Source organism: Ipomoea nil, unplaced genomic scaffold (genome assembly GCF_001879475.1).
Source record: "Ipomoea nil cultivar Tokyo-kokei standard unplaced genomic scaffold, Asagao_1.1 scaffold3150, whole genome shotgun sequence".
Lineage (NCBI taxonomy): Eukaryota > Viridiplantae > Streptophyta > Magnoliopsida > Solanales > Convolvulaceae > Ipomoea > Ipomoea nil.
The window spans coordinates 334,482-359,053 of NW_017619578.1; the positions used below are offsets into that span (position 1 = coordinate 334,482).

Sequence of the window (24,572 nt, forward strand, 5' to 3'; positions counted from 1 at the left end):
CATGCAAACTAGAAATATAAAACATCAATATGCAACTAAGGAAATCATACTCAATATACAATCTCGGGTAATCATTCTCAATATGCAATCTAGTGCAAACATTCTCATTATGCAATCTCATGCAAACATTCTCATTATGCAATCTCGTGCAATACTATACTCGAATGCAATGAGATGCTATAGGATAAGTATACTTATACACTCATTTGTAAATAGAATACTTTCTCTTGAGTCTCTTGACTCGATTTCTTTCTTGCTCAAACATTCTCATACTTCTCGTTTCTCTTCTTGTGCGAGGCAGGTACTCCGCAGCAGCGAAGCCCTAGCGTACGGTGCAATCTCGTGCATCCGCCACATCCGTAGCTACGAAACCTCTAACTCGTGGGGAGGTAGGTCTTCACGAATCGTGAATGGACCTAATCGGCTCGGCAATCTAGCCGGCCACATACTCAACTCGCCCACAGAACCACTCTCTTAATTCTTTATCTTTCTTTCTTTCTTGCTGTCTCTATGGAATCAGGTATCATACTTTTATTGTGCACACCCCCTAACCAGGATTCCAAGCCTGGCGGGCAGTCTCCAACCTCATAACGTGGGAATACATCGCGTTACATGATAAATCTGTCGGATCGCAATGTTCGGTCATCCTCTCCGAAAAGACATAATCCTAACGGGCCCTCCAAGACCTCACTGATATATAGTGTAACACCCCGTGTTACGGCGTTCGAATCCCGGACTAATTATTTAACCAATCCCATCAATAATAATTAAAAATGGTTTGAAATTGGTTAGGATTCCCTTCAATTAATTAGTGTGGTCCACAATGGACCATGGACCCTTATCCTTAAACCAAATCCTTAATCATATAAGGAATAGGATAAGTGGACCCTTACTATTCAGACCCTAGTTGGGACTCCCAAACCTATATATAGGGACTTAGGAGGCATTTAGAAACCCTATCACAGTTAATTCTACCACACAAGATATTCCCAGAGAGAAACCTACAAAGGAATCCCCCTGCCACCAAACATAGGAGAATCCACAGAATGAATATCTTAGAGAAAACCTTAGTAGCCAAGGATATTGATTAAGGCTAAGAGGTAACTCATGTCTCGACAAAACCTATTTTCCTTGCTATATCTTATTCATTGACTCCTTTGATATATGATTCTGTGCTAGAGTCTTGATTGAGCTTTGCCTAGGGTTTATATTGTGTTTATGTGATAATCTTGATGTTTATATGTTAATCTTGATGTTTATGTGATAATCTTGATGTTCTTGATGCTATGATTGATTATATGAATGATCTTGTATTTTGATTATGTCTAGATCCCTAGGGTTATATCGTGAATTTCGTATTATGATGTTTTTGATATATTTGGGTGGGATTATGCAAGATCGGGTGTTAAGTCTAGCCTAGGACTTGTGTTTAGGACTTTGCATATAGATTTCTTTATGTTCTTGTGATATCGGATATCCCTGGATCGTTATATGGTTTATGTTGGGTCATGGCATGTTTAGGAATCGTGTTTGGATGTATTTGGTGTGATTCTTGGTTTAATTCCGTTAATTGAATACGTGGTGTTGTCGTTATGTGTTTGAATGTGTTTGGACATGGTTTCGAGTTCCACGAGTGATCCCGGGACTGAAAGTTGCGTATGAGTCAGTGGCTGCCCCCTTGCCCGGTTGGTTTCCAGCGGGCGGGCACCCGCTGGAACTGTAGCCGCCGTCGGTGGGTGGTCCTCCACCTGCCGCCCACCCGCTGGAAAGTTGGTGGGTGTTGTGATGTTTTCCCCCGTTTGTTGTTTCCCCGTGTCCCGTTGTACCCCGTTGGTCGTGTATGAGTCTCGTTTGGTGTTTTAGGCATCTTTCTAGGGTTTTATGTGTGATACGTGTTGTTGTTGTGTCTTGCTTGTTATGTGATTATGTGTTAATTGATTGGATGATGATGAGTATCGTAGTCATTGCGCAATGTCCAGTGTGAATGATGATGATGATGATGATGTTGAGAATGTGATTGGTGGAAAATAAACTATTGGCGGTTGGCACCACTTGTGCCCGGTCATTGTACTAAAGGTACAGGCCATAGCGGTGATTGTGCTAAAGGCACACACCCACCTTAGACTTGCTTATCGTTGAGCATGGGTCAGGTTATAAGTGCTGCGGTGTCATGTTAGAGCTATATGCGCTAACCCCTTGATATTGGCACTAGAGGTGCAGATCATTGAATGGCACTATGGCACCATCTTGATATGTTGGTGGTTGAAAGGTGGTTTGTCGGTGGGGGCATGTAGTTGCCTAGAGGCACAAGGGGTGGGGATATAAGGGTGGCCTGGAGGTATAGGTTGGAACTGATATAAGGACGGAGGGGAGCTACAAGGTTGGAACTTGGTATAAGGTTGGAGGATGAATTGTGTGCTTTGATGACTACTTGCTAATTGATTGTATTGAATGCCTTAGTTGCCTCTACTCCTTATTTGCATGCTTATCTGCCTGTTATGTCTTGCATTGCATGTTTAGGGTGCTTATTAGTTCTTATGATTATTCTATGATATTGAGTCATTAATATGTCTTAAGTCTTGATCTTGGATTTAAGCTAGAGTCTCGTAAGTATATATGTATTCCAATTTCAAAATGAGTTTCTTATATCTACCTATATTGTACTTAACGCGTTGGACTGGGTTACCAGCATTATTCGCTGACGGTTGTTATACCAAATGTTTTTCAGGTAATGAGCATTAGCTTCGGAGCGCGCTAGTCAAAGCCTGGGACTTAGCTTAAATAGCCTTAGCTCAGTAGTAGGCATGCGTGCCTTGGGATTTGTATTTGAATATTGGATTTAAGGATTCCTTATGCTTAGATAGTTTAGCCTGTGCACCTAAGTTCTCAAACCTAGGTGTGGCATAACACCCCGACACTTATGGTTAGCCTTATTCTCTGTTTGGGATTCAGTCAATGGATTTGCCTTTATTTTACAAGTTTTAAATATCTCAGAATTTAGGGGTGTTACAGTTGGTATCAGAGCCTATGTTCGACCCTTGGACAATGCCTTTAGGACAAAGACTTTGGGACATTAAGCTTGAACTCTAGGTACATACATACTTGGGATGTTAAGAGTTAGACTCTAAGAATCTAAGCTGCATCTAGGATAGTACTCTAAGTTTAAGACCTTAAGATGCTAAGCCGTAACTCTGCTAGGTGCTTGAATACTTAGGACTTAGGAATCTTAGGACGTGCGGTAAACCTGTGAGTTTATCTATCATTGTCTGCTTAACTTCTCCTCACTATATCATGTGCTTAGCTTAAAGATTCCCTATAATTATAGAATCAAGGTAAGGATGCGAACCCCTAACTTACCATTACAATCGATATTGGCCCTATAGAACACCAGAATGGCGCCCACAAGAAGTCAGTCAAGGACCCCTGAACCCTCCGCCCACGAATCACTAGTTCAGAACCTACAGCAACTGACTCAGGTCGCCCAGACACTAAGCAACGCTATCCTCCATAACAATAACCGACCATCACCACCACCACCAAACGGAAACTCAGATGTGGCTCGCCAAGTCTCGAACCATCGCCCGCCTATCTTCTCGGGAGAAGAAGATCCCACAATCCTCGAAGAATAGATCCGAACCTTCGATAAGATCTTCGAGGTAGTAGAATGCCCAGATGGACGTAGTGTAGAGATAGCCTCATTCTACTCCGGGCACGAAGCCAATCTTTGGTGGGTCCACGAAGGGCCTGCTTGTAGGCAAGAACCAGGGTCCAACTGGGAGTCCCTAAAAGTACAACTACGGGGATGGTTATACCCCGCACACATAAGGGCAGCCATGTATGAGGAATTCCTCCACCTGAAATAGGGGATGGCCACGGTCATGGAATACCACAAACGATTTCTCGAGCTAGCTCGTTTCGCACCCGAATTGGTGCCTACAGAAACGATCAAGATAGAGAAATTTGTCACGGGCCTCAACTTCGAAGCTCGAAAGGCTCTAATCGTATGCAAACCCCGAACCCTTAACGAGGCTTACACCAGCGCCGCCGACCTCTACCGGATCCAACTTCTACAACGAGGAGTTCAGGAACAGATTCGCAAGAGGAATACAGAAAGTGGGAGACCACCTGTGAAAAGAGCAAGGAACGACTCTAACACAAGGACGATTAACCCACCTAATCAAGGATCGTCTATGAGGAACAACGAAACCAAAGCAGGACCATTCCTTTGCAGGATATGCAATAAGGATCATACGGGCAAGGACTGCCTTGGAAACACCTTGCGGTGCTTCAACTGCGGGGGAGAAGGGCATAAGGCCTTCCAGTGCACTCAACCCCCAAACACAAGACCCACGGTCATGGGCCAACAAGGGAGCGCGAATAACCGAGGGAATTATGGGGCTCCCAGAAAGGTATTCGTCATTAGCCGCACCCAGGCCGACCTTGAACCCGAAGCCAACATCGACACAGAAAACGTAGCTCTAGGAGACGAGGACCCCACGAATCAACCAGAGGAGAATCCAGAAGAAGAATTCTGCTTAGGATAAACTGCGAACCCCTGTAAACTACCCTTTTAGTAGAATCGCTTATTTAGCTCGGTTGTTTAGAAATTCTCCTGCCTTTGAATAAAAGACAAAGTCAATTAATTCAATCCGCTTAATCTCCCCTGACTACCGCCCCTCAGAGTAAGTGAAGGGCTAAGATCCACGCCTTTTATAATCCACAAACCCTAAACCCGACATGTGGTGAAACCAAAAAGGTCCAATCGAAGCACTTGCCACACCGGAACGAACGAATAATGGAAAGCCCTCAAAAGCATAAAAGAAGTACACTAGGTTATCCACAAACCCTAAACCCAACACGTTGTGAAACCAAAAAGGTCCAATCGAAGCACTTGCCACACTGGAAAGAACGAATAATGGAAAGCCCTCAAAAGCATAAAAGAAGTACACTAAAAACCTAGTGTAACCAATAAGAATTAAACCTTAAACCTCTCATTTTCTAAACCAAACACTTAACTACTAAACCACCAATATTTCTTGAAACCTTAAGGGGACACAACCTTCTTAACCCCCTCCAAGTCCCTAAAACCCAAAATCCCCAAATCAAAAACCCTTCTTCTTCCCACTTTCCCTCTCTCTCTCCATCTCCCTCCTCCCTCGACAAAACACTGTCGCGCCACCGACGACCGCCCAGCAGCCGCCCGGCCAGCACCCATCAGAAACCCGCTGGCCCCACTCCCCGCCGAACGCCAACCACCTGGGCAGAACTCCATCGCCGCCTCGATGCCCATCCAAGTCGCTGCCCGAGCACGCCACCGCTACCCGCACACTACCCGGCCGTCGCCCATCACCCAGCTGGCCAGCCACCGTGCCGAGCACGAGGGACCCTGGCCAAAGCCGCCGTCCGCCACGCCCACCGGAACTTCCACTGGAAAAGCTACTGGGAAACCACCCCGACCGTAACCACTTCTAACAATGCCGAAGAAGCCCGTCGGTACCCGAGTCCAGGAATGGAACGACGCCGACTACACGGTGATCGGAGGTAAAGTACTCGAACCCGACCAATTCTCTCCGGAGTGGGTCGACATGCTTAGATTCCAAGGCCTTTTGGATACATATCTCATGATTAAAGGAGATACGTACCCCGAATTGGTAAAGGAGTTCTATTGTCATTTGGTAGCCACCAAACGGGGGACAAGTTGGAAATCACCTCCAAAGTCCGAGGCAAGGAAATAGTGCTCTCTGAGGGCCACTTGGCTAAACTCCTGAAACTGACCACCACGGGTGTGTCAGACTATGACCGAAAGGCATGAGTCAGTACCCAAAACACAGGGTACGGGGATTACCTCCGGTATTTGCTAGGAAGAAAAGGTGGTTTTACTTCAGCCACAAGGCCAAACAAGAAGTTGCTAACCGCCGAACAGAAACTGCTAGTTATGATTGTGTCCGACAGCTTATTGCTCACTAACAACAAGAGCAAGGATGTGGGCAGCTTGGAATGCACCTTTGCCCATTTTCTTAAGCATAAGGTCAAGTTCAACTTACCCGCCCTTATGTTGAAACACATGGAATTCTATAAATCTAGCAACCGGCTTAGTCTACCCTACGGGATGATCCTAAGTTGGATCATGGAAAGAAAGGGGGTGGACCTAAGCCGGATGGAAGCCAGACCCATGAGTGGGATGGTTTTCAATGCCCAAAACCTCCGCCGCAATGACATCTACCATGTCGGAGAGGTACAGTACATCACCCTCGAGGAGGTTTACCTGAAATCCCCGGAAGAACGACGAGTGTTGGTTGATCAGTTGGAGATCTCTAACAAGAAGCTGAGATGGGCAATGCAAGAAAGTGAAGAACAGGAGGAGCAGGAAGAAGAAAGCGAGCCTAGCCAGCCTGAACCCGCGCACAAGGAAGAGAAAACATGGAGGACCGAGATGAGAGGTCCACTAATGAGCGCATCCTCGCGCAGCTCACAAGGCACAATCGGATCATGGATGACGGATTGTCGTCCTTTATTCTCGCGACAAGCTCATTGGACCAGAGGGTGGCTGCAATCGAGCCCATGTTGGGCACACGTGGAGCTTCAAGCTCAAGAGCGGGAAACCAAGGTAGACTAAAAATCTCAAACACTACTTGCCACCAACCTAACCAAACCCCACTCTACCCTCATTAAATGACAAGTTTGAGCCACATTTCCTTAATCAGGAGACCAATTGCGTAACATATAGGGATAAAAGAGTAATCTGTGCCTGAGCTTCGGGGACGAAGATCCTTGTAAGGGGGGGAGGGTGTAACACCCCCGTGCTACGGCCTTCAAATCCCGGACTAATCATTTAACCAATCCCGTTAATAATAATTAAAAAAAGGTTCGAAATTGGTTAGGATTCCCTTCAATTAATTAGTGTGGTCCACAATGGACCATGGACCCTTATTGTAACACCCCTAAATTTTAAAACTTTTAATGCTTATGAAATAAAGGCAGTACTATCATTAAATCCCAAACAGAGCATAACTAAACATAATTGTTGGGGTGCTATGCCACATCTGAGCTAGAGAACTCAGATGCACAGGCTAAACTATCCAAACAGTAGAAATCCTCAAATCAATGTTAAGTACATCATTATGGCACGCAGGCCGATAAAAGAACTAAACTAGCTAACCACGGGTCCAACTAGCGCGCTCCGTAGCTACTCATCTGTGCCTAAAAACTAAATATATCTGTTCAGCGAATAATGCCGGTAACCCACTCCAACGCGTTAAATACAATATAGGTAGATATATATAACGAAAACCATTTTGAAGCCGGAATACATATATACTTATGAAACTCTAATTTAAAACCGAGAATAGACTCAAGCAAGCAAGGGTAAGCACATTCATCAGATTTAATCACGCATATAAAGATACTAGCATGCACCCTAAGGTCACAGGACTATTTCATATCAATCATATCAGTGTTCAATCATTATTTCCAACACGTAAACACATTTGGTGGTGCCGCAGGACCAATCGCATGCCCATACATGAGGGTCAGCGCATATAGCTCTGACACGGCCCCGAAGCACCCTGCTTGTACCACAGCACAAGGAGATTGATCGGAACCAATCGATGAACCGCAACTCATTTATAACATTTGATCGCAACCAAACGGTGGACCACAGCCCTATATATATATATATATATATATATATATATATATATATATATATACATATATAACAGCCGATGGTTCTCAACCATCTAACTGCCTGTATAGCCGACCGATCGCAACCGGCTGGGTTAATAGCCGATGGTTCTCAACCCATCCAACTGCCTGTATAGCCAATTGATCACAACCAATTGGGGTATCATGCACAACTAACACATAGCCAAGCACATGCAACCCACATTAACACATAATGAGGGGGAAATCATAGGGGAGCACATATATAACTTATGCGTAGTCAACCACATTACTCGAGACACGCCTAAGGGTTCATGCACCTTCCTCCTAGGCCAATGGGATACCAATTCGACTAACATGCAATACACGAGACTCTTTTATCCTACGAATGGTACCCGATACATCAAACTAGAATCATGCACGACAAACGGGGTCCAATGAGACGCCATGGGACACGGGAAAACATCAAACGGGGAAAACACCATGATCCACATCGGGATTCCAGCGGGTGGCCGACGGGTGGTGGGCCACCCGCCGGTTGTCTGCTGCCAGGCGGTCTTGTGGGGCAGCGGGTAGGTGGCTGGTACCCCTGCCCCCACCTACCCCCCACTGACTCCTGTGTAATAACTCGGTCCCGGGATCCCTCGTGGAACCCGAAACCATGTCCAGACACATTTAAATACACACGATGACACCATGTAATCAAGTAATGGATTAAAACCAAGAATCACATTAAATACATCCTAACACGACTCCTAAACATGCCAAGACTCAATACCCGATCATGCAAAATCCCACCCAAACATACCAAGAATACCACAATACGAAATCCACGTTTTAACCCTAGGGCTCTAGTCATAATTAAAACATAAGATCGTTTATATAATTTATCTTAGAATCAAGAACATCAAGATTATCACATAAGTATCAAGATCAACATATAAACATCAAGATTATCTCATAATTATCATATCAATCTCAGGAAAAGCCTTATCAAGATGCAAACACAGAATCACATATCAAAGGAGCCAATGAAGAAGATTATAGCAAGAAAAATAGGTTTTGTTGAGACATGGGTTACCTCTTAGCCTTAATTAGAATCCTTGGCTACTAAGGTTCTTTCTCTAAGATCTCCTCTTCGTGATTTCTCCTACGTTTGGTGCTAGGGGAATTCCTGGGAATTCTTGTGTGGTGGAATCTATTGTAGTGTGATTTCTAAGTGCCTCCTAGGTCCTTATATATATATATATATATATATATATATATATATATATATATATATATATATATATATATATATATATATATATATATATATATATATATATCCAAGAGTCCTAACTAGGGTTTGAATGGTAAGGATTTACTTATTCTATTCCTTATAGGACTAAGGGTTTGGTTTAGGGATAAGGTCCATGATCCATGGTGGACCCTTCTCAATTAATTAAGGGAATTCAATTCTCTTTTAATGGTAAGCAATTAAATAATTAATTTGGGTTAGAGGTCGTAACACGGGGTGTTACACCCTCCCCCCTAACGGAAAGCTTCGTCCCCGAAGCTTAGATTTGCTGAGGTTGACCATCCTTCCTTATCCTGAGGATTCGTCTTGGTTACCTTGTGTGAAGAGCTCGGGTTAGCGTTCCCTCATGGCGTCTTTAAGTTCCCATGTTGCCTCTTCGGTCCCGTGATTGGACCAGAGGATCTTTACCATTTCTATGGTCCTTTGGTGAGTGGCCCTTGTCTTAGTGTCCAGGATCCTTACGGGTTTCTCTTCGTAAGTCGGTGTGTCGTCCCGGCTTACTGCCTCGGGTTGTAAAACGTGACTTGCATCGTGCACGTATTTATTTAGCTGCGATACGTGGAACACGTTGTGCACCCGTTCTAGCTCGGCGGGTAAGGCGAGGCGGTAGGCCAGGTTCCCGACTTTCTCTAAGATTTCGGAGCACGCTAGTCAAAGCTTGGGACTTAGCTTAAATAGCTTTAGCTCAGTAGTAGGCCTGCGTTCCTTGGGATTTGTATTCGAATATTGAATTAAGGATTCATTATGCTTAGATAGTTTAGCCTGTGCACCTAGGTTCTCAAACCTAGGTGTAACACCCCGAAATTTTGAAACTTTTGAAACTTATATAATAAAGGTAAATTCTCATTAAATCCCAAAACTAAACATAAGAGTGCGGGGTGCTATGCCACATCTGAGCTGGAGAACTCAGATGCACAGGCTAAACTAACTAAATATCCTCAAGCAATGTCAATACATAATCATGGCACGCAGGCAGAAAGGAAAACTAACTAATCTACGCTTCGGATCTCTAGCGTGCTCCGGGGTCTACTCATCTGTGCCTGAAAGCCAAATATATCTGTTCAGCGAGAGATGCTGGTAACCCACTCCAACGTGTTGAAATACAATATAGGTATATATATATATAGGAAAAATCATTTTGAAGCAGGAAGATATATACTTAGGAGACTCTAGCTTTAAAATCAGGAATGGCCTCAACAAATAGGGGTAAGCACAATAATTAATGATAACAGTTAAGTAGAATCATCATGAAGAATACGCAACTAAGGTCACAGTCTATGTCCACATCAATCATATCATCATTTAATCATCATTCTAATCACCATTCAATCATCATTTGTGACACTCAATCACACTGCTTTGGCGCCACGGGACCAATCGCATGCCCCGAACATGAGGGTTAATGCGTATAGCATTAACACGGCCTCGCAGCACCCTACCTCATACCGCGGCATGAAGGGAGTTGATCGCAACCAACCCATAGAGGACCGCTGACGAACTCAACGTCGGACCACAATCCAACACACCGCTGATACGCACAGTCGGTGGACCGTGATCCCATTTACAAGGGGGGACTTACGACCCTACACACCGTTGATGCGTACAGTCGGTGGACCGTAGCGGATCAAGCCCGACACACTGCTAAGCTAGACTCAGTCGGTGGGCAAAGATCCTCAAAGACTACGGCCCTACACACCGCTGTCCCATCATTCGGTGGATCGCAGCCAGCCGTAGCCCTACAAACCGCCTGGCGTGTCCAGGTCGGTGGGTCATATCACCGAGGCCCATATTTGGACCTGTAGTCCAAGAAGTGAATCAATTTGGCCTTAGCCACTTCTGAGCCTTAGCTCAGGAACAATCCATTTGGCCTTCAGCCACTTCCGAACCTTTAGTCCGGGAACAATCCATTCGGTCTTCAATCGACTTCCGAACCTTAGTCCGGGAACAATCCATTCGGTCTTCAACCGACTTCCGAACCTTAGTCCGGGAACAATCCATTCGGCCTTCAGCCGACTTTCAAACCTTAGTCCGGGAATCACCCAATTGGTCTGTAACCAAAATGGGGGATCATGCAACACATAACACATAGGAGCACGTAATAGCAAATTGGGAGGGGAAAGACGTATAAATAAACTTACGTGTGGTCATTCACATACTAAGAATAGTCCTAAGGATTCATACAACTTCCACCTAGGTCGACGGGTTACCAATTCCACTAGCATGCAATTCCTAAGACTCATTTAACCTACGAATGGTACCCAAAATATCAAACTAGACTCAAGCACGACAAACGGGATCCGTGGGACACCATGGGGGAGCGGGGAACATCAAACGGGGAAGCCAAAGATCCGGGGTGGGGTACGGACCAGCCGGTAGCCAGTGGGTGGAGGGCCACCAGCCGGTAGCCGGTGGGTGGAGGGCCACCCGCCGGCTGCCCGCCGGAGAACACTGTTTATGCTCTCTCTCTCTCTCTCTCTCTCTCTCTCTCTCTCTCTCTCTCTCTCTCTCTCTCTCTCTCTCTCTCTCTCTCTCTTTACTTTGTTTACTGCTCATTTAGTTTGTGCATGCTTTAACTGTGAACTAACCCGTAACAATTTATCGCATATCTTTAGCTATCTGGGTTTGATAGTTCTCACGTTTGCATGCGAACCAAATTTTGCATACATCATCTTTGAGCCATATCAAGTGTTTCTAACGTGTTGCATGTTTAGAATCTCTCTTTGAGCACCGCACTTTTGAGCATAACACTTTACCGTTAACTATTCCGATGTGCACACTCTAAGTTGGATAGTTGTTTATACGTGTTACTTGGAGTTGAAATTATCAAAGTGTTGTGTGTCTAAGAAAAGTTGAAAAAGTTCGAAGTCTATTCACCCCCCCCCCCCTCTAGACTTCTCGCCACCCTTTCGGGACCAACAATACTTTTAATGAAAAAATATATTTAAATCAGAATGTAATATTAAAAATTATAATAATCCTATCTCGAGGATCCGTGACATTCATGTTTGTCTTCGTTTTGACTAAGATTGGGCATTTCAGTTTGGTTATCCGAACCGAATCAAACCAAATAGCACGGTTAGGTTTTGGTTTCTTATTAAAAACCAAATGGTTCTATATTTTATAAACCGAATAGTTTCGATTCGGTTCAGTTAAAGATCGAACCGAACCAAAAAAAAAAAATGAATCATTTATATATATATATATATATATATATATATATATATATATATATATATATATATATATATATTACTAGGATCATTAATTAAGAATAAAAGGGCAATTAAGACAATTGAATGGTAGTATAATTATGGTAAAATTATAATTTTGATATGTAACCTAAATTAAAGAATAATAATTATAGTAGGATTAGACCAAAGGCAAACAGACGTAGTGGAATGTATACACAAATGTGTGCTTGACTGTAGTGGAATGTATGCACACAGATTAGACCATGGAAAAAAATTCAGATAGCGTGTGTGCACGAGTTTAGATTATCGTGTGCGCACCGGAGAACATGGCAGCTTTAAACCAGTAGTAACGCGTGTGCATGCTTTATATTGTAAGTGTGCACAGTTGACCGTAATATACAATACGCCCATAGTCACATATTCTGATCTTAATTATATATGTTTTTGTTATACGTACCAGAAATGTGTGCACTATTAACTCCAAAAAAATGATGACACTGCAGGTACAACTTAGTGTTCGTCCCTTTCATGGGGGTTGATAACCACAAAAGATGCATAACATTCGGAGTAGGACTAATTTATGACCAATATTTGACTAGTTATATTTATCAGACTTATTTTTACTTAGCATATATTATTTAAAAAATTAACATAAGGAAACCTACGCACACAGGGAAATGTGTAAGCGCACACAACTTGGAGGACTAGTATTTGGCTAGTTATATGTATTAGATATATTTTTACTTAGCAACTGATATTAAAAAAAAAAAAAATAACAGTCGATAACCTACGCACACAGGTAAATATGTATGCGCACACAACTTGGAGGACAAACATCTAGTTGACCACCAGCTCACATAAAGAGTACATAGCGGTGCACACATGCTCGAAACTAAACCCCCAACAATGAATGTGAACGTGCGTTTGAAATTCATAAAAATTAGTAACAACAAACCACCATGCACACAAGAAAGTATTAATTCACAAACATGTTGTATGGTAGTAAAAAACGTAACGTGAACATCCTAAATCTATTAGCATTGAGTATAAGCAAATAGTAAGACAATAGACGTTCACACAATTAAAAATAAATGTGCAAACATGGAGGAGGACATAGGCAACGCTCCACAACTAAAAGGGGGTCCAAAATTAGTGAAACAAAGAGAGAACACTAGTTGACACCGATATAAACCACCAAAACACTCACAAGAAACACAACGAACCCAAAAACATAGCTTAACAACTATTCGTGTCCCATTACAGTAGCATCAAAAACTAAAATGTGCACAAGATGATGGCCGCACAATCAAACGTATCCGTGTGCAAGCTGCTCACCACGAGACTCCTCTTCAGACGATGAATCATCATCGGGGGCATTCCACAGCAGGTCTTGCTGCAATCTCGCTTGGAAATCCAAAGGTGGTGAAACGAAGTCATCATCGCTCACTCAAAGTTCCAAAAACACGAATTCAACATCTTCATAACCTTTATTTTATAACTGGTAAAAATAATAATAATAATAATAATAATAATAATAATAATAATAATAATAATAATAATAATAATAATAATAATAACTAAACCCTTGAATTTTTTTTGATGAGAACAATAGCAAAAATGAATAGAGAAGTCAAAAAGACCACAAATCATCACCCAAGCAAACCCCTCAACCCAAGCCCCACAACAGAACACAATTAAGAAAGAAAAAGAGGAGAATATGGATATAGAGCAGCAAAAATGAATACGGGAGGAAAATACAACTAAATTCATCACCCCCAAGCAAACCCCAACTGCACCACCCCCCCCCCCCCCCCCCATCAACACTAGATTTAGAACAACATATGTTGATATTAAATGTTCAATTTATATTTTTTCATCATTTTAGGTTCGTCATTGCCCCAATTTTTACAATTGTAGTTTGGCGATGGAAGTTGATGACAATGGTCAAGAAATTGCTGTTGTCTAGTTCACCGAAGATGATCAGGGTCTGGCAACTGGACAGTTTGCTGCATTCTATGATGGGAGGGCTTGTATTGGCTCTGGCGTGATCTTGGAGTCTTGGGACGATCAAGGATATCCTGTTTGCGAGAGGGCTCTTGAAATAGCAAGGATGGAGGATAAGTCCATGCTTGTTCATAAAGAAAGAGAGATGGAATGTCCTTCTCTGATCTAAAATTTCAAAATAATTAAGAGGAAATAGCAGATAAAACAAATAAGACAAACCCAAATCTGACATAAATATAAAACTAGAGAAGAAACATGTAATACCCACCCCCAGCTCCCGATGACCTATTGCGCACAGGACCGGCGAATTCGAAACGACAAGAACAGAAAAACAACAAAAAAAGGGGAGAAAATCATACCTCGACCGACATGTGCACATGATGATCCCCACCGCTTGCCTCTACCGTGGTCCCCAGCCAGCACCATCTTCGTCGTTGGAGAGCACCAGAACGGAGACCTTCGCTTTTGGAAAAGAGTGGAGAGACGCCAACTAACTGGACAACACCCCACCACCGTACACAGACCACCAGTCTCCCAGCCCACCACCATACCCCGTCGGACCAGCCCCCACCACCGCCACAGTAAACCCAAAAAGAAAACTCACACCCCAAAATTACAAGGCACCAAACCACCACCAAACCCCCACCACACCCACCGCGTCCCGTCAGCCCTCCACCACCAAACCCCCACAACCAGAAATGGGAGAATAGAAGGATTCTAGAACGTGCGCATGAAATTAGTGGTTAAAGTCTGTCTAGGTTTTAATCACTAGTGAAATACCAAACATACCCCCCTCCCCCCCCCCCCCCTTAACATAAAAACCCATTAAATTAAACATTACAACCCCGCGAGAATCACAGCCATCCAATTGCAAAATCTAATGACCCAGATTAGTCCACATGTTTGTACTTTAAGATGTGTTTTCACCTTAATGTAATTCTATATATATATATATATATATATATATATATATATATATATATATATATGTATGTATGTATGTATGTATGAAAGAGATTGTTGAGTTTATACAACACAAAGATTCAAGATAAAAAAAAAATACGTACAAATTTATAAATTTATATAATCATGAATTAATTTATACGAGTATTATATATCAATTTTTATTTTAATTACAAATATTTATATTAATAATTAAAAATCAAATCAACATAATTATTAAATTAATAATTATATATATAAATGAATAAAGCTCATATCACATTTTTATATATAGAATTTAATAACACTGTATAATTTAATATTTTATCCTTTTATATGTGGGTTAACAAATGTCATACTTTTATATATATATATATATATATATATATATATATATATATATATATCTGTGTGTGTGTGTATGTGTGTGTGTGTGTGTGTGTGTCATTATTGTTTTTTGTTTTATGTAAACCACGAGGTGATCCGGGTCTTTCTCTGTCTGTTTAACTTTATAAGATCATTATTACAAATGAGATTAGCAATATGAATGCATTTTTTGTCATATTTATTGTTTTAACATTTAAATATTACAATGTATAACTATACTTATATTTTTAATAAAATTAATTCTGCTTTGTATCATAACATTACAACAATACTTATAAATTTTGTTCGTGTATTGCAAGGGGCAAATACTAGTATATATAATTAAGAGTACAAAATATTTTTGGTCCTAGACTTATAGTGACATGGACAATTTTAGTCCTCCATAAAAAATTTAGACAATTTATGGACACACTTATTATAACGAGGACAATTTTAGTCCTCCGTCTACATTCCCGTTGGATGGCCGTTTGAGAAGATGGTATTTGTGTCATTTCATGTTATCTCCTTCTTGTAGCCTTCTAGAGTTGTGTTGTGTCATTTATGTTATCTCCTCCTACCCTTCTTCAGAGTCTGGCGACTCCGTTGACGAAGAAAAAGACGACCACCAATCCCCACCACAACACAAGCTTATTTTCCCCCCATTTCTGGAAGAATTCCGAGCTGTGAAATATAGTTACAGCAAGAAATCGACGCGGCTGATCCTCGAAGTGGTTTCCGATCATATGCAAAACTGCTTCCGTTCCGCGCTGAGCGACAAGATGGGCGGCTAATCCTCACCTTTGTAAATAATCCACCCCATGAAGAAACAGAGGGCCCGGATGCAAACAAGGTGCTCGACGAAATGCCAAACAGTGAAGATAACAATCCCACCCGATTGATGGCTACGAGGAAGAAGAAGAGGAGGGTATTGCTACACACCCATTTTGCGTCTTCTTCTTCTATCTTAGCTCCTCCTAATACACACCCACTTTCTTGTAGAGATCATCAGCTCCCTCGTTTGCCACCAAGAACAATCTGCTCTGGGAAAGGGTCCGGCCAATTGCGACGGAGGTTTTGAGGATGAGACCAAAATGGGTCCCCTTTTCATACGAATCTCAACCGTACAAGCGGCTTGATCAACAGCACCAATAGCATTTTGATGATCACATCGCTCGATAGCTCGTCCATTTCCCCGATTCCTTCAGTTGCAGAGATGAATCGATATAATTCCTTCTTGATTACTAGTATTTAACGGTGGTGGAGGAGGCGACGCAACGGCGGCAGTAACGCCGGACGCGACGGCGGTTGAACCGAGAAATTACAAAAACCGTTCAGCACTGTTCTTCTTCGTTGAACGAAAATAGCCATGGAATTTTGTATGATTTGCTCTAAATACAGAAACTATACCAGCATTGTTCATAGTTTGTATAATGGGAATGTTTCATAGAATAATGAAACTAACAAAGAAGAGTTTCCTCGTCAGTCAACAGAATTGATAGAAGACCACATTGAATGACAGAAATGCCCCTCATTTAGACAGTCAACAGACAGTAATTTTGACGGAGGACGAAAATTGTCTTCGTCAGAATAAGAGTGTCCACAAATTGTCTGATTTTTTTATGGAGTACCAAAATTGTATGTGCCACTATAAGTCTAGGACCAAAAATGTCTTTTAATCATTAATTAATTAATACCCAATTTTTTTATATTTACAAATTTACCCAAATATATATACTAAATCCTCAATTTCCTAACTCAAATTGTCACAATTATCCTTTGTCGTTGCTGTAGACGTAAGTGAAGATATCGGTTCGGTTTAGACTTTTATTTTAATTTAAGAAATTTGAAATAATATGCATTGTGGACTTGTTGTTTAGCTTTTTTAAATTTAAATTATTAGTGAAAACAAATAAATAGTTATATGTGCAAGAGATCAGAACTAGAGAATGTTTGAGTTTTAAAACCGAACCGAATCCAAACCTAACCAAATCCGAGCCGAAACCAAACTATTTCAAAGTGAACTAAAATTTGAAACCAAATGGTTCCATTTTTTCAAAATGGAAACCAAACCAAACCCAAAAAAAAATTGAACCGAAAACCAAAATTTATTTAGTTCAAGAAACTAGCATGTGACTTTTTAAATCTCATAGTTATCGCTGATCTCATAAAAATTTTCTATGTTTTTTAATGAACATATTCATACTTTAGACACCTAAATATATGTGTGGGATGATTTAAAGGTCTTAAAACTTCCTCGTACATCTTCGATGAGATGTAACTGGCCAACGAGGTTATGGCATTTCTGTTGGCGATTGGGCACAAAACATAAAATGCACTAAAAATACACAATAGGAAGAGAGATCTTTGAGTGGATTCCAATAAATAATGGAACCAAAAAGTGACTTCCTTCCATAAGTATATGCTCAAGAAGATACCCTTATTCCCACCATGACGACTACAAAGCCATTCCTTTGCTCAAACTCTCTCCCTCTTTCCAACAACTTTCACTCCATCTCTGTCCATGCTAAACCACTGGTAAGGTCCAGCAACTAGCTCGGGCTCCCGTCCACACACTTCTCGGTCTGATGGAACCTAAGGGTGATGGCAATGGAGAAAACGAAGAGGATGAAGATTGAAGAAGAACACAATGGAGCTTAAGTCATGGTGGTAATCTTACCACTAGGGCAACCTAAGAACCTTTGGCATTGTACCTTACCCAAGTTTGCAGAAATGCAAAGTTGATGCTTTTTTCTTCTACCTGACAACAATAAGAAAGTTCATGGCTTCTAAATACAAAGTGAGTCCTTTGATCATTTGCCTAGTTCATAATTCTGTCTCATTCCAATCTTATGTAGTTCAATCACGCTGATTAGCCTCGTTCATGCCTCATTTTGGGCTTTTGGCCAATCACGCAAATACAATATACTCATTCATCGCTATAAACAAAAGCCTTGCCTGCAAATATCACTAAAGAGAAGCACACCGTGTATACTCGTATAATTGGGAGCTTGCATGCAAGCAGGCATGTGCAGAGATGGTAAACGGTGTGTGAAATCGCATCAGTGACATAGAAATGGTCACCACATTCCACTAAACGTATTAGTCAATAATGTCATTCCAAAATGAAATAAAGGCAAACAAAATCTACTCAAATCTTAGGGAAAACAAAGTTAAAATCAAACATATAGATCGCCGTGCTGAAGGTATAAAGCAGAAATACATGACAAATAGCGACACTTGTCATTCTCGTCAACAACAAACTTAGTAAAAAAAGCCAAGAACTTTTCCTCCAGCATTCTTTCTCCTGGCTTCCTCGTGGTCCATGATGCCGGCAGATGTAGTAAGCACAATGTATCCAAACTGAAAATTCATCAAATAGAATGTGTAAACTAACACGCCAAAATCCAAAATAGCTTTTATATCATTATAATTACACATAAAAGTAATGTACTTCTCATGGCCAAACCCAAGAGGTAATTGCAGAGTTCTGCTCCCCAAGGTGATAGGATATGGGATTGACCCTTTGGAGATATACAGGATTCCCTCCTTTGCAGGAGAGCCTCAACTGCTCATCAACAAAGAAATCTTTATTTTGTGACAATTGCTACCACTTGGGTCTTGCAAATAATCAGTGATCTGCCCCAAATTCAATGTGGCTCATCACTCTTAATGTTGAAACAAACACGCTACGGAAAACATGATAGAAGTACAAATTGATTAAATACAGTCTAGACAATCAGATCAAATATACTTGAAAACAAACAATAAATTCATTTAGAGAAAAACCCCAAAGGGCTCCCTTTCAGTGTAAAATACAAATCAAGAAACTCAGACATGAGCTCAAAATCAAGGAAACTGGAATGTATATTTCAGAACATAAAAACCACACCAACAATATAAACCTTTATGAGATAAAGAATTTTGAGATCTGTTACTTTCATATGAGTGACAAAGAATGTGTACCAACATTAATCCTTTGACAAGTACATTACCACAACACAATGCTCGTCTTGGCCAAAAACGATTAGAAGTATGAATCAAGAAAGATCAAAAGTAAACATCTCCAAGTGAAAATAATAATTAAGGAGAGTGTATGATACCTGTCTTGATGGAAGCAACCTTGCAGTCCATCCTTCGATGTCCTTGACACCAATGTCAAAACGAGGACTAATTACACCACACTTGTTTAACCTGCCATTCAACTCAACGACAATTTTACCAGCTCTGTGATCATCCACATACTCAAACTCCCCAATGTATCCTGCAAGACATCCAAGAGTAAGCAAACCAAGACCACCAAACCCATGACAACAATTGTTCACACAATGAAACAAGCCTACCATGCTTCTGCATCACCAGAAGAAACTTGACAATCACTTTTGAGGAAGGCCTAATCATGACCTGTCTCTTTCCCCTCTTCTCGGCATTGTACATGCTCTTCAGAGCATCATTCAACACGCTAACTCTCACCATTTTTAGCAACAATTCTATATCAAAACCCAAAAAAAAAAAAATCTCAATAACTGGAAACAAACTGAAATTCAGACAAAAAATGTTGGATTACACAGTAGATAGATATTTCTCAAAACAAAAAGGGACAAAGTGATATATTAACGATCTATGACCCGCACAAACAGAATGCACATGCTATAGCAGCTAAAAATCAACTCTCTAAAGAAAGGGCACCGATATGATTCACGAAATCAATTGAAGAAACAATCAAACACAAGATTCACAAAATGCTTGGAGCATACCACGTCGAAAATCGGAAAAATTATAAAACAAATCCCCAGGACAACTTACCGGAACACTGACTCGGAGAAGAAGAAGAAATCAAACCAGTGCAGCAGAGGAGTATAATGGAAATGAATCGCGGTTGATTATGGCCTGTTTTAGGGTTTCTGCTATGGGCTTGCAATGGATTTTAGTGGGCCTATGCAATGTTGTATTTTCTTTCACATTTATTCCGTAAATCTATACTATCTATATCTATCAATAGTGTCAAATTAATTGTATGGAACATGGTCCACACAATGTTATGTGGACCATAACAAAAAGTACATTTTTAATATATTAAATGTATATTATTTTTGTATTGAATGTACATTATACAATATAATGTATACTCAGAACAAAAATAATGTATATCTCCTGTATACAATATACATTATTTTTGTACTGAATGTACATTATTTTATAGTAGACAAAATATGGTCTACACAACTTGTGTGAACCATGCTCCACACAATAATGATTGATCAATAGTTATGTTGTGCAACCGCATGGTGCACACGGTTGCAAAACGACGTCATATTGACTTAAAAACGCGCGTCCCATTTAAAAAAGAAAATTCAATTTCAACTACCCTCAACAGCATTATTGTGGATATATAGTTATGAATTTGTGGATATATAGTTATGAATTTATGGATATTTAGTTCATTCATTGTGGATATTTAGTTCATTCATTCTCGATTTTGTGTTATTCATTCACTGTGGATATATAGTTATGAATTTGTGGATATATAATTCAAATTATGCACAAAAAAATGTTATTGTCAAGAATCGAACCTGATTTTTTTTTTAAGTGGGACGCACGTTTTTAATCAAAACGACGTCGTTTTTGCAACCGTGTGCACCATACATGATGCACACGGTTGCACAGCATAATTTGCATATATCTATACTATTTATATTATTATCTATACTATCTATACTATCTTTATATCTTTAATCTAGACACAAAATTTTCCCTCCATTGAATGCATTTTGATAGAAACAAGATTAGCAAGTATGAATGCATTAATTGTGTAGGTAGATGTATTTATACATATTTTTTTTTGAAGTTATTATGTGTATTTATATCTTATTATTATAGTTCTATCTCTATCTCTATCTCTATATATATATTAAAGCATAATGAAGTATGGGAAAAAGTTTATTATGTTCAAATTTATTGGTAAAGTTTTATATTTAATATAATTTGTGTATATATTAATTTATACAAATAACAATAAACTTTAAATCAACATAATAATAGCATAATTAAACTTTTAAAAATATTAAATATTACATTGTATAGTTATACTTACAGCACGTTTGGTTCACGGAATGAATTTTGAGGTAATAGGAATGCTATTCCATAAGGAATAGAATAGGCAAGGAATAGAATAGGATTTGTATTCTATTGTTTGGTTCACAGAAGGAATAGACTTTAGGAATTATATTACAGTATTTGGTTGATTTAAGGAATAGAAATGAAATATGTTTTAAAAGACATAAATACCCTTATAAAAATATGTGATGGTGGCGATGGTGACGGTGGTGCTGCTGCTGCTGGGGTGGTAGTGGTGGTGGGGGCGGCGGCGGTGGTGGGGGCGGCGGCGGTGATGGTGGTGGCGGTGGCGGTGGCGGTGGTGGTGATGGTGGTGCCGGCGGTGGCGATGATGGTGGTGGTGGCGGTGGCGGTGGTGGTAGTGGTGGTGACGGCGGTGGCAGTGGTGGTGGCGGCGGCGGCGGTGGCGGCGATGACGGTTGTGGCGATGGTGGTGGTGGTGGCGGCGGCGGCGATGGTGGTGGTGGTGGTGGTGGCGGCGGCGGTGATGGTGGTGGTGGCGGCGGCGACGATGGTGGTGGCGGCGACGACGGTGGTAAAATAGGATAAATTTATATATATGATAAAAAAATTAGGTTAAAGAAAGAGGTAAAAATGGAAATAGATTCTAAAATCTATTCCTGAGCGTTCAGTAATAGGCTAATACCAGGGGGGCTAGTAATAGCTATTACCTTATTTGAGGTAATAGGCTATTACCAGGAATATTATTCCTGGTAATAGAAATGGTTACCAAACAACGGAATAGGCCTATTACTGGGAATGCTATGCCATTCCCGGCCTATTCCGTGAACCAAACGGACCATTACATTTTTAATCAAACTAATTCTGAGCTCAAGAACTCAAGTACGTTTTTCTGTTTCCACAACCATTATATAATTCTGATCCCTAATTCACTTAATATATATATTTTTTTGAATGTTACTGACTCTATTACATTGTAATATCTGTTCAAACCCACATAATTAAAGAATGCTACTGACTCTAATTCACTTAATATATATTTTTTTGAATGCTAGTGACTATATTACATTGTAATATCTGTTCAAACAGATACTATTTTTTTTTTTGAATTCACTTAATATCTACTATCTACTATAATAATAAGAGCCCAAGAGAGTTAGGCCTATAATGGGTGGAAAAAATGACGGTCAAATTTTTTAATCAAATGAATGGCTCAGATTGATCAGATTTTAATTTTTTTCTTAAGATTTACTAATTTATCCTGAATGAATATGATTATCCGTTAACTTTTCCGTTAAATATTATCTTTTCCGTTAATTTCTGTTAGTTCACCGTTAACTATTTAACTTACTCTATTGATTGATTTCAATAAAAAAAGGTCTTTGGTTCGAACCGCATCTCAATCAAAGTTAGCATAATTAGTACTCTATTTTCCTCTTATTAAATTATATATTAAATAATAATTTAGTAGCTACAACAAAAAATAATAAATATGCATTTCTTTAATTTAGAATTATGTGTCTACCATGTCTTTATTCATAAAAAAATTATTCATTAAGGTTGGGGTTCAGTCTTTTTGGAAGAATAAAAAATTATTCATTATCAATAAATTAAATAACAAAAATAAATTCATTAGTTATATTGTCTTTATTTTTCTCAAATATAAAAATTCTTTATATTCAAATTCATCAATTTATTATATTCGCTACATTGTCCCTACAATGTCTTTATTAAAAAAAAATATTCATTATCAATAAATTAATTAAGAGAAGTAATTTTATTAGTTATATTGTCTTTATTTTTCTCCAATGTAAAAATTCTTTACATTCAAATTCATCAATTGATTATATTCACTACATTGTCTATTATCTTTTTTGTGCACTATTTTTTTAATTAAATATCAAAGTTATAATACAAAATAATGCTATATATTTATTTTTCAAGTATTTTATTAATACCATGAAAAAAAATATATATATATATATATATATATATATAATTAATAAAGCCAATCATATTGACTACTTGAGGGATATATTGACAAAGAGAGTATTCAAATCACACAACAAATTGAAGTGAGAACTATCTCGCAATGTCCTTGTTTGACAATCAGCAGTTAGCGGTTAGCGTTAGCGGATTATATTAACGGATTTGACAAGCGGATTATATTAACGGTTGGTAAAAAGATATTTGAAAAAATTAGCTATTTAGATTGACATGTAAAATAATAATAATAATAATAATAATAATAATAATAATAATAATAATAATAATAATATAATCTATACTGTATATAAAAACAAAATCCTGAAATTTTAACTTTCCGCCCAATTCCTAAAAAATCTCTCTTCCCAATAAAATATATTGATTTCTAATTTCTCATTCGTACAATACTTCTGGGTTAAATTCTATTCTAATATTATAAAATTGTGTATTACTATTCCTATTCTAATCTATATCTATACTATATATCAGTGTTGCAAAAATCGCGTCGCGGCGCGGCCGCCTCGCCGGCTGAACCGACGATTAATTTTTTTTTTATTATTATTTTTTTAAGTTGTAAAGTGTCAAAAGTTCGGCAAGGCATAACTTTTGAATCGGTTGTCCGTTTTGGACAAATGTTTTTTTGAAATCGCGTATTTTTTCGAGATTTATCCACCGAAAACTACCGTAGGCAATTTGACCCACCAATTTAAAAAAAAATGCTTTATTAAATAGTCTCTAAAAAAACTATGAGAACCTTATGTTTTATTAATGAATTTTTAAAATTTTTAATTAAAAAATTGTGCCGTGCATTATTTAATAATCTCTTTTTATAATTGGTCAAATTATTTAATTATGATAAATTATGAAATAATTAATGATGGTAATAGAAATCCTAGAAGAATATAAAATTGAAGAATATTTAATTATTGTTATATTATTATTGTGACTCACGGAATACAATACAAGAATATTTAATTATAGTTATATTATTATTGTGTCTCACGGCGATTATATACTAAAAGAACTTGAAAAGAAACTAATAATAA

At 39.4% G+C, this 24,572-nt stretch overlaps 2 protein-coding genes across 6 annotated transcripts; both read right to left on the minus strand.

The window, feature by feature from the left end:
* Positions 1 to 13,211: 13,211 nt before the first annotated feature.
* Positions 13,212 to 14,779, minus strand: LOC109167367. Of its 4 annotated transcripts, none has more exons than XR_002051825.1 (2): positions 14,517 to 14,779; positions 13,212 to 13,638 (listed from the first exon to the last, which is right to left on the minus strand). XR_002051825.1 is itself a non-coding variant. In XM_019316389.1 (2 exons), the coding sequence occupies exons 1-2, from the start codon at positions 14,704 to 14,706 to the stop codon at positions 13,460 to 13,462; spliced, it is 330 nt and encodes a 109-aa protein (XP_019171934.1). In that variant the 5' UTR covers positions 14,707 to 14,779; the 3' UTR covers positions 13,212 to 13,459. The 4 variants fall into 4 exon arrangements, 2 of the variants coding, with proteins under 2 accessions (XP_019171934.1, XP_019171933.1); XR_002051824.1 differs by having other exon boundaries at positions 13,212 to 13,651; XM_019316389.1 differs by having other exon boundaries at positions 13,212 to 13,599.
* Positions 14,780 to 18,528: 3,749 nt separating this feature from the next.
* LOC109167332 (40S ribosomal protein S15a-1-like) lies at positions 18,529 to 20,285 on the minus strand. 2 transcript variants are annotated; one of them, XM_019316355.1, is made up of 4 exons: positions 20,269 to 20,285; positions 19,806 to 19,952; positions 19,566 to 19,726; positions 18,529 to 18,825 (listed from the first exon to the last, which is right to left on the minus strand). In XM_019316355.1, exons 2-4 carry the CDS (start codon positions 19,936 to 19,938, stop codon positions 18,727 to 18,729), a joined length of 393 nt encoding a protein of 130 aa, XP_019171900.1. In that variant the 5' UTR covers positions 19,939 to 19,952; positions 20,269 to 20,285; the 3' UTR covers positions 18,529 to 18,726. The 2 variants fall into 2 exon arrangements, with proteins under 2 accessions (XP_019171900.1, XP_019171901.1); XM_019316356.1 differs by lacking the exon at positions 20,269 to 20,285 and adding an exon at positions 20,220 to 20,253.
* Positions 20,286 to 24,572: the final 4,287 nt, after the last annotated feature.